At 45.2% G+C, this 11,491-nt stretch overlaps 1 protein-coding gene across 1 annotated transcript in view; it reads left to right on the plus strand.

Annotated features, from left to right (window-relative positions):
- Positions 1–9,798, plus strand: part of LOC125947657 (uncharacterized) — a 435,171-nt gene extending 425,373 nt beyond the window's left edge. Inside the window, exons 10-11 of the mRNA XM_049672850.1 lie at positions 6,060–6,086; positions 9,753–9,798. Coding sequence (XP_049528807.1) covers positions 6,060–6,086; positions 9,753–9,798 — 73 coding nt within the window. The remainder of the gene's footprint in view (positions 1–6,059; positions 6,087–9,752) is intronic.
- Positions 9,799–11,491: the final 1,693 nt, after the last annotated feature.

Raw genomic sequence — 11,491 nt, forward strand, 5'->3', positions numbered from 1 at the left:
GTGACGGGACGAGTTGTATGCGAAAGTGATGTACGGTAAAGCGACGTCCCAGTCGCGGTGATCGTCGGAAACGTACAGGGCCAGCATTTCGGTTAGTGTGCGGTTGAGTCGTTCGGTGAGGCCGTTCGTGTGAGGGTGAGGTTACGGTGAAGGGAAAGGTGACGCGAACGAGAGAAAGACGAAATCTCTGGCCGTTGCCTGAACGCCATATTTCTTCCCGAACGACCGCTTGTATAAGCGAGATAGCGGGCACACTTTCCCGACAGTCGGAACGAATTGGAGCCGGAGCCATGGCCTCAAGCTCACGGCGAACGATACGCGTTAGATCTTCTGATCCTGTCGGCTGAACGAACCGCGGCGGGTCTGCGCACGAAGATGTCGCGGCGGTATTGGGCAGCCTGTCGAAATGTTGAGGGACGCGGCGGCCTTTCGCTTGTTCGAAGCGCCTGCACTCCTTTATAATTGCATCCACAGTGGCACAATCCTTACACATCAGGAGATTGAAGGCGTCGTCTGCAATACCTTTCAGTATGTGACCAATCTTGTCCGCCTCGGTCATGGTGCTATCAGCCTTGCGGCAGAGAGCCAGCACATCCTGTATGTACACGACATAGGATTCTGTGGACGTCTGAGCGCGGCATGCAAGTTCTTTTTTTGCTTCTAACTGACGACCGACAGGTCTGCCAAACAGGTCACGGATTTTTTCTTTGCAGACATCCCAGCTTGTTAGGTCAGCTTCATGCGTATCGTACCATTGCTTCGCAGTTCCTTTCAGATAAAACATGAGGTTTGCTAGCATCATTGTTGGACCCCACCTGTTGTTGTCGCACACTCGTTCGTACATCACAAGCCAGTCCTCGACGTCGGTGTTGTCCGTGCCACAAAATGTCCCCGGGTCCCGCAGATGAGTGAGGATGACCGTTGGCGTGGACTGCTGAGGCGTTGTCGGTTGTGTCGGTTGATCTGCCATTGTGGCGGCAGGTAGATGACGTCCACTGCGAAGTTCCGTGATTGTACCCAGCACCTCCACCAAAATGTTGCAGGAAGAAAGCAGGCCCACGAGTGTAGAAGGATGTATATTTACAAGCGAAGAAATATGGCGTTCAGGCAACGGCCAGAGACTTCGTCTTTCTCTCGTTCGCGTCACCTTCTTCTTTCCCTTCACCGTAACAATATGTTGTGAAGAGCAAGCTCAAACATCTTGGACGTAGCACAGAGAAGAGAAATTGGGCTATAATTCGACACATCTGATTTACATCCAGACTTAAATACAGTAAAAACACGAGCAGTTTTCCACATGTGAGGGAAAGTGGACGTAGTCAGAGTTATTAAATATAGATGTCAATACTGGAGCAAATATCCTGCCATAAGCTTTTAGAATTGCGGAGGGGATGCCGTCAGGGCCGGAGGATAGGGAAGGCTTCAAGCGCTTAAGGCATTCGTGGACAAGCTCTTCATCAAACAACACCGCACTAGATGTAGGAACCGTCGTGTGCTGCTGACTGACACCAGCGTTGAAACCTGCATCTTTATATAAGGAAGAGAAATGGGCTGCAAAACAATCCGCGACTGCTTGGACTTCCGCTCCTCTAGAGTCAAGTAAGCGAAAACCCTCTCCATGTTTATTGGAGCGCTTACGGATATACTTCCAAAATTCTGCCGGCCGGTCGGAGGCGCTTTTATCCAAGAATGCCATATATGAATCTTGATCCCGCTTATAGAGACGTTTACAGAGCCAGAAAAAAGCTGAATTATTCTCTGTACTCATTAGGCAACGGAATTCTGGATTTTCGGTGTGCGCGATCTTTATGCTTTAGGGCAATTATGAGTTCAGACGAAAACCAGTGGGGATATCTAGAGCGTCTAGGCCTGTTCTGGGGAATGTATTTGCGCATACTGCTCAAAACAACCTCTGTAAACTGATCTACTTGGTCATTAACATTGCTTTTGTCGGTAACCAGTGACCAGTCGGTGGTGGACAAGGAATTATATAAACCAAGATAATCACCACGCTTGAAAGCAAAGCGTGGGGATTCATTTACGCCCCTGGTGGAGCTCTGCCTCAGTGCTGACACAGAGGCAGTTATCTTTAGTGGCGGATGAAACTTATCGGTACGCACAAAGAAAGTTTCGGAACGAGAGACATCTAAAACCTGAGCATTCGAGATGCAAAGATCTAAGACGTTCCCACAGGAATTGGCGATTAAGTTATGCTGTTGAAGGGAACAGAAAGACAAAGTCCAACAACAGGCTGCATTTCTTCTCTGTGTAATGATTGTAATGAGAATATCTAAGTGTGTTCCAATCAATACCTGGTGTATTAAAATCGCCAAGAAGAATTACTTTGTGCTTACTATGGGAGGATATTACACTATCATTGGAAGAGATGACATCATACAAAACAGGGGAAATATTCGGCTTTACATAGAACGATCCAGTCAACAATTTTTCACATCGGGCTAGGCTGACTTCTAGCCATATCGACTCCCGTAGACTTTCTATATCGACGCGCCGTACACATCTCAGTGAATTGTCAACTGCAATCAGCACCCCACCACCTTTTTGTTGAGATCCACTGAAGTCCCAGTCACTGCGGAAGACGTTGTAGTGCGGTGGAAAGAAGTCTGACAAGTTTCAGAAATAACAAAAATAGGAAAAGAAGATAATAATAATAATAATAATAATAATAATAATAATAATAATAATAATAATAATAATAATAATAATAATAATAATAATAAATACGCGAGTCCATCTAACGACGCGTTTTATTTCTGATTCATAAAAAATTACCCGAAGTTTCGATAGCTGATCGCAGTTGGAAGGGAAAGTTGTCATCCGCCTTGAAGTATCCAGTCCGGAGCTACAATCACGATGGGATCACGCAAGCGACATTGCCGAATAACCAGCTACATTATCGAGATAGAAATGTTTGATTCCCAAGTAGTACGCACATACCTGCCAACGTTATCAATTTTCGCGTTAATGCACAGGTTTTAGAACTTGTTGGCGATTGCCATAGACGCGTGGCGGGTTTCACAATGCATATTTACGTGCAGCTTATTAGAAAAATGCAAATAAGTTGCCGACTGATTTACGGAGCAGGATTCTAGGCACACGTTTTTATTGTTAGGACGCATACCAGTAGCAGTCCCACCCAATGCACTGATCTCTAACGGTAACCGTACTTTTGGGCACAGTTGCTTGAATAGCTCGTGCATAACGAATGTTTTCGTTGGTGGCGCAGTTCATTCTAGCTGTGAATATAGAGGCTAGTTTGTTACAGCATTCGCTTACAAACGCAAGCTGTGAATTATTTTAGTAATTAACTGGAGCACATGTTAATTACATTTCGTATTTTTAACCAAATTTAGTTTTTTCGCTTCTACTCTAGTGTTTTACAAACCTTAAAATTTTGCAGGTCTATATTTTCGAAGAAGTAATGCGTTCCCATAGGTGCTTATGTCTAATTATTTCAGTACAAATTTTTCTCAATCATTAAAGTTCCTTCACTTTAGGTTTTCCACAGGACGCGTTCGCCCACTAATCAGTTTTCCTCAACAAGTAGCCAATAAATAGCTTTTAATTTCGCATTTGAAATAAATTCGGAGCACTGGGCTTTCGGTTTATTCTTGTAAGGAAGATTTCATGCCATATACGTGACCTTGAAAGTACTGCAGCTTTGTGAAAATGCAAGTTAACTAACGCGCGGTAATATGAACTACTACGTAACACGCCGTGGTGGCTCAGTCAACTAAGGCGTTGCGCTGCTGAACACTACGTCGCGGGATCAAATCCCGGCCGCGGCGGCCGCATTTTGGAGGCGAAATCAAGAACGCCCGTGTGCTTGCGTTGTATTGCACGTTAAAGAACCTCAGAGGGTCAAAATTATTCCGGAGCTCTCCACTACGGCGTGCCTCATTATCGGAACTGGTTTTGGTACGCAAAAGCCAAGAATGAACTGCTTCGTGATATCTTGTTGTAAGCTTAACCTGACTTTTTTTTTCTTCTCCTGCAGCGACTACAAGACAGACACCTGTTGTGCCAGGTTGGTGGACTTATCGCAGTTATTCTAGTACCTACAAGTTTGACTTGCAACTTGTGAGTGCAGTTCACGAGCTGTGAACGGCGGACAGAAATGAGAGCGGCTCCTTCAGTGACATGCGCGCGGGAAATTGGGTTTCATGCGGGCCCGCCGAACTGCTCGATGCGTACCCGTATCTGGTCTCAGCCGGACCGCTCGTTTCGTACTATCGTGTGGTCACGCCAGCTCTCACTCGCGCCTGTTTCGTTTGCTGAGTTTAGTCTTGTTCGCAATGTTTAGATTGTCATGCATGGTCTTGCTACTGCAGTGTTTTGTAATCCGATTCTTTGCGCGAAACGAATTGTGCAGTACTCGGGAAACCACGCGGTACCAGCGATTACAGTGGAACCTTCGACGAGTCGTGCATAAAAGCCTACGCGCTTGAACCGCAGATCAGATATACGACGAACGCGACTCTGCTACATGTCTCTCTCAAATTCTTTGCCTCGATATATAGCGACATGTTAGTTTTCTTTGTATAGAGCAGCGCACAAAATTAAGCATTAGGGAGTATCGTAATTGTCGGTTAATATTTTTTTTCGTTACTACCGCTTTTCAGTTCAATCGCCCTTATCATTTCTCTGTGCATGGTAATAATGCCGACGAGGTTAAATTTTAGTTCATCGTCCTATAAACGCTTATTCAGGAATGCAGCATCACAACCACAATACCGCTTAAATGTATACTTAAGCCGCGAGTCCATCTAACCACGCGTTTTATTTCTGATTCATAAAAATTACTCGAAGTTCCGATAGCTGATCACAGCTTGAAGGGAAAAGTTGTCATCCGCCTTGAAGTATCCAGTCCGGAGGTACAATCACGATGGGATCACGCAAGCGACATTGCCGAATAACCAGCTACATTATCGAGATAAAAAGGTTTGATTCCCAAGTAGTACGCACATACCTGCCAACGTTATCAATTTTCGCGTTAGTGCACAGGTTTTAGAACTTGTTGGCGATTGCCATAGACGCGTGGCGGGTTTCACAATCTATATTTACGTGCATCTTATTAGAAAAATGCAAATAAGTTGCCGACTGATTTACGGAGCAGGATTCTAGGCACACGTTTTTATTGTTAGGACGCATACCAGTAGCAGTCCTACCCAATGCACTGATCTCTAACGGTAACCGTACTTTTGGGCACAGTTGCTTGAATAGCTCGAGCATAACGAATGTTTTCGTTGGTGGCGCAGTTCATTCTAGCTGTGAATATAGAACCTTGTTTCTTACAGCATTCGCTTACAAACGCAAGCTGTGAATTATTTTAGTAATTAAGTGGAGCACATGTTAATTACATTTCGTATTTTTAACCAAATTTAGTTTTTTCGCTCAACTCTAGTGTTTTACAAACATTAAAATTTTGCAGGTCTATATTTTCGAAGAAGTAATGCGTTCCCATAGGTGCTTATGTCTAATTATTTCAGTACAATTTTTCTAAATCATTAAAGTTCCTTCACTTTAGGTTTTCCACAGGACGCGTTCGTCCACTAATCAGTTTTCCTCAACAACTAGCCAATAAATAGCCTTTAATTTCGCATTTGAAATAAATTCGGAGCACTGTGCTTTCGGTTTATTCTTGTAAGGAAGATTTCATGCCATATACGTGACCTTGAAAGTACTGCAGCTTTGTGGAAATGCAGGTAAACTAACGCGCGGTAAAATGAACTACTATATACGTGACACGCCGTGGTGGCTCAGTCAACTAAGGCGTTGCGCTGCTGAACACTACGTCACGGGATCAAATCCCGGCCGCGGCGGCCGCATTTTGGAGGCGAAATCCAAGAACGCCCGTGTGCTTGCGTGGTATTACACGTTAAAGAACCCCAGGGGGTCAATATTCCGTAGCCCTCCACTACGGCGTGCCTCATAATCGGAACTGATTTTGGTTCGCAAAACACAAGGAAGACTGAGCTGCTTCGCGATGTGTTGTTGTAAGCTTAACCTGTCCTTTTTTTTTTTTCGTTCTCCTGCAGCAACTACAAGACCGACACCTGTGCCAGGTTGGTGGACTTATTGCAGATATTCTAGTACCTACAAGTTTGAGTTGCACCTTGTGAGTGCAGTTTACGAGCCCTGAACGGCGGAGACCAATGAGAGGGGCTCCTTCGGTGACGTCCGCACGGGAAATTTGGTTTCATGCGGACCCGCCCAACTGCTCGATGTGTACTCGTATCTGGTCTGAGCCGGACCGCTCGTTTCGTACTATCGTGTGCTCGCGCCAGCTCTCGCTCGCGCTCGTTTCTTTTGTTAGTTTAGTCTTGTTCGCACTGTTTAGATTGTTATGGTCTTTCTACTGTTTTGTAATCCGATTCTTTGCGCGAAGCGAATTGTGCAGTACTCGGTAAACGACGCGGCACCAGCGATTACACTGGAACCTTCGACGAGACAAGCGTAAAAACCGACGCGCTTGAACCGGAGATCAGATCTACGACCATCGCCGAATCTGCTAATGTCTCTCTTTGCATCGATATATAGCGACATGAAAACATGTATAGAGCAGCGCTCAAAATTTCGCATTAGGGAATATCGTAATTTTCTGTTAATATTTGTTTTCGTTCCTACCGCTTTCAGGTTCCCTCTTAAAATTACAATGTTACCCCTGGCCTGGCGCTCTTTGGCCACACGTGGCCCTTGCGCCATTAAACACCATACATCATCATCACGATGGGATCACGCAAGCGACATTGCCGAATAACCAGCTACATTATCGAGATAGAAATGTTTGATTCCCAAGTAGTAGGCACATAGCTGCCAACGTTATCAATTTTCGCGTTAATGCACAGGTTTTAGAACTTGTTGGCGATTGCCATAGACGCGTGGCGGGTTTCACAATGCATATTTACTTGCAGCTTATTAGAAAAATGCAAATAAGTTGCCGACTGATTTACGGAGCAGGATTCTAGGCACACGTTTTTATTGTTAGGACGCATACCAGTAGCAGTCCTACCCAATGCACTGATCTCTAACGGTAACCGTACTTTTGGGCACAGTTGCTTGAATAGCTCGTGTATAACGAATGTTTTCGTTGGTGGCGCAGTTCATTCTAGCTGTGAATATAGAGGCTAGTTTGTTACAGCATTCGCTTACAAACGCAAGCTGTGAATTATTTTAGTAATTAAGTGGAGCACATCTTAATTACATTTCGTATTTTTAACCAAATTTAGTTTTTTCGCTTCTAGTCTAGTGTTTACCACAATACCACAATACCGTCTAAGGTATTTTAAAACCTTAAAATTTTGCAGGTCTATATTTTCGAAGAAGTAATGCGTTCCCATAGGTGCTTATGTCTAATTATTTCAGTACAATTTTTCCATATCATTAAAGTTCCTTCACTTTAGGTTTTCCACAGGACGCGTTCGCCCACTAATCAGTTTTCCTCAACAAGTAGCCAATAAATAGCTTTTAATTTCGGATTTGAAATAAATTCGGAGCACTGGGCTTTTGGTTTATTCTTGTAAGGAAGATTTCATGCCATATACGTGACCTTGAAAGTACTGCAGCATTGTGGAAATGCAGGTTAACTAACGCGCGGTAATATGAACTACTACATACGTAACACGCCGTGGTGGCTCAGTCAACTAAGGCGTTGCGCTGCTGAACACTATGTCGCGGGATCAAATCCCGGCCGCGGCGGCCGCATTTTGGAGGCGGAATCCAAGAACGCCGGTGTGCTTGCGTTGTATTACACGTTAAAGAACCCCAGGGGGTCAATATTCCGGAGCCCTCCACTACGGCGTGCCTCATAATCGGAACTGATTTTGGTCAAGGAAGAATGAGCTGCTTCGCGATGTGTTGTCGTAAGCTTAACCTGCCTTTTTTTTTTCGTTCTCCTGCAGCGACTACAAGACTAACACCTGTGCCAGGTTGGTGGAGTCTTTTGCAGCTATTCTAGTACCTACAAGTTTGAGTTGCACCTTGTGAGTGCAGTTTACGAGCCCTGAACGGCGGAGACCAATGAGAGGGGCTCCTTCGGTGACGTCCGCACGGGAAATTGGGTTTCATGCGGACCCGCCAAACTGCTCGATGTGTACCCGTATCTGGTCTGAGCCGGACCGCTCGTTTCGTACTATCGTGTGCTCGCGCCAGCTCTCGCTCGCGCTCGTTTCTTTTGCTTAGTTTGGTCTTGTTCGCACTGTTTAGATTGTTATGGTCTTGCTACTGTTTTGTAATCCGATTCTTTGCGCGAAGCGAATTGTGCAGTACTCGGTAAACCACGCGGAACCAGCGATTACACTGGAACCTTCGACGAGACATGCGTAAAAACCGACGCGCTTGAACCGGAGATCAGATATGCGACCATCGCCGAATCTGCTACATGTCTCTCTTTGCGTCGATATATAGCGACATGAAAACATGTATAGAGCAGCGCTGAAAATTTCGCATTAGAGAATATCGTAGTTTTCTGTTAATATTTGTTTTCGTTCCTACCGCTTTAAGGTTCCCTCTTAAAATTACAATGTTACCCCTGGCCTGGCGCTCTTTGGCCACACGTGTCCCTTGCGCCATTAAACACCATACATCATCATCACGATGGGATCACGCAAGCGACATTGCCGAATAACCAGCTACATTATCGAGATAGAAAGGTTTGATTCCCAAGTAGTACGCACATACCTGCCAACGTTATCAATTTTCGCGTTAATGCACAGGTTTTAGAACTTGTTGGCGATTGCCATAGACGCGTGGCGGGTTTCGCAATCTATATTTACGTGCAGCTTAGAAAAATGCAAAGTTGCCGACTGATTTACAGAGCTGGATTCTAGGCACACGTTTTTATTGTTAGGACGCATACCAGTAGCAGTCCCACCCAATGCACTGATCTCTAACGGTAACCGTACTTTTGGGCACAGTTGCTTGAATAGCTCGAGCATAACTAATGTTTTCGTTGGTGGCGCAGTTCATTCTAGCTGTGAATATAGAGGCTAGTTTGTTACAGCATTCGCTTACAAACGCAAGCTGTGAATTATTTTAGTAATTAAGTGGAGCACATGTTAAATACATTCGTATTTTTAACCAAATTTAGTTTTTCGCTTCTACTCTAGTGTTTTACAAACCTTAAAATTTTGCAGGTCTATATTTTCGAAGAAGTAATGCGTTCCCATAGGTGCTCATGTCTAATTATTTCAGTAAAATTTTTCTAAATCATTAAAGTTCCTTCACTTTAGGTTTTCCACAGGACGCGTTCGCCCACTAATCAGTTTTCCTCAACAAGTAGCCAATAAATAGCTTTTAATTTCGCATTTGAAATAAATTCGGAGCACTGGGCTTTCGGTTTATTCTTGTAAGGAAGATTTCTTGCCATATACGTGACCTTGAAAGTACTGCAGCATTGTGGAAATGCAGGTTAACTAACGCGCGGTAATATGAACTACTATATACGTAACACGCCGTGGTGGCTCAGTCAACTAAGGCGTTGCGCTGCTGAACACTACGTCGCGGGATCAAATCCCGGCCGCGGCGGCCGCATTTTGGAGGCAAAATCAAGAACGCCCGTGTGCTTGTGTTGTATTGCACGTTAAAGAACCCCAGAGGGTCAAAATTATTCCGGAGCTCTCCACTACGGCGTGTCTCATTATCGGAACTTGGTTTGGTACGTAAAACCCAAGAAAGAACTGCTTCGTTATATCTTGTTGTAAGGTTAACCTGACTTTTTTCTTCTCCTGCAGCGACTACAAGACAGACACCTGTGCCAGGTTGGTGGACTTATCGTAGTTATTCTAGTACCTACAAGTTTGACTTGCAACTTGTGAGTGCAGTTCACGAGCCGTGATCGGCGGAGACTAATGAAAGCGGCTCCTTCAGTGACGTGCGCGCGGGAAATTGGGTTTCATGCGGACTCGCCGAACTGCTCGATGCGTACCCGTATCTAGTCTCAGCCGGACCGCTCGTTTCGTACTATCGTGTGTTCGCGCCAGCACTCGCTCGCGCTCGTTTCTTTTGCTTAGTTTAGTCTTGTTCGCACTGTTTAGATTGTCATGGTCTTGCTACTGTTTTGTAATGCGATTCTTTGCGCGAAGCGAATTCTACTCTGTGAACCACGCGGCACCAGCGATTACACTGGAACATTTGACGAGTCATTCATAAAAGCCTACGCGCTTGAACCGCAGATCAGATATACGACGATCGCCGACTCTGCTACATGTCTCTTGGCCTGGATATATCGCGACATGAAAAAATGTATAGAGCGGCGCACAAAATTTCGCATTTGGGAGTATCGTAATTGTCGGTTAATATTTTTGCGTTCCTGCCGCTTTTCAGTTGAATCACCCTTATCATTTCTCGGTGCATGGTAATAATGCCGACGAGGTTAAATTTTAGTTCATCGTCCCATAAACGCTTATTCAGGAATGCAGCATCACAACCACAATACCGCCTAAATGTACTTAATAATAATAATAATTAAGCCGCGAGTCCATTTATCCACGCATTTAATTTCGGATTCATAAATAATTACCCGAAGTTTCGATAGCTGATCACAGTTGGAAGGGGAAAGTTGTCATCAGCCTTGAAGTATACAGGGTGTTTTTTTTAGCTGCACCAAATTTTTAAAATTAGAAAAATGTAAATCTTGGTCACGTTATATTTACCATACGAGTGTACGTATTGGCGGCCTCTAGATTCAGAGCAATTTCCGTACTTACGTGCGTTATTAGCGAAGTTACGCTAATTAACTTTCTAATTATCAACAATAGATGGCTATAGCAAATTAGTACTTTGGAGCCCGTCCTCAACACTACCTAGCCCAACGATCAAATTTTGAATAGCGGAGTTCATGTGGGAGCTACGCGAACAATTAGTTCCCCTTGGCAGGCTGCTTGAAACTGAAACTGGCCGCAAAAAGAGCGTCTGTGTCGTCGAAGCCGCCGCCCCCCAGCCTTTCGTCACGTCTTCGACGTCACCGCTGGTGCGGCCCAACGAGCAGCTTGCGTTATCTCCTTGCTGTTTGGGGCGTTGGCTTAACGCTTGAATGCCGGCGGGCCACCAAATTTACTTCGTCATTCCTTCGGGCGCATCGTTGCGCCGTAGCGCGAAGCCCGCTCTTTGGGCTTTTAGATACTACAGGCACGGCGTTATATCAGTCTGTAGCGTCGACGGCGAACGCCGCGGATAGCAAGGAGATAACGCAAGCTGCTCGCGGGCCGGACCGGCGCCTACCTCGGAGACGTGACGAAAGGCAGGGGGGCGGCGACATCGACGACAACGACGCTCTTTTTGCGGCCAGTTTCGGTTTCAAGGAGACTGCCAGGGGGAACTAATTGGTCGCTTAGCTCTCACATGAACTCCGCTATTGAAAATTTGATCGTTGGGATAGGTAGTGTCGAGGACGGGCCCCAAAGTACTCATTTGCTGTAGTCACCTATTGTTGATAATTAAAAAGTTAATTAGCGTAACTTTGCTAATTACG

This window comes from Dermacentor silvarum, chromosome 8 (genome assembly GCF_013339745.2).
Source record: "Dermacentor silvarum isolate Dsil-2018 chromosome 8, BIME_Dsil_1.4, whole genome shotgun sequence".
Lineage (NCBI taxonomy): Eukaryota > Metazoa > Arthropoda > Arachnida > Ixodida > Ixodidae > Dermacentor > Dermacentor silvarum.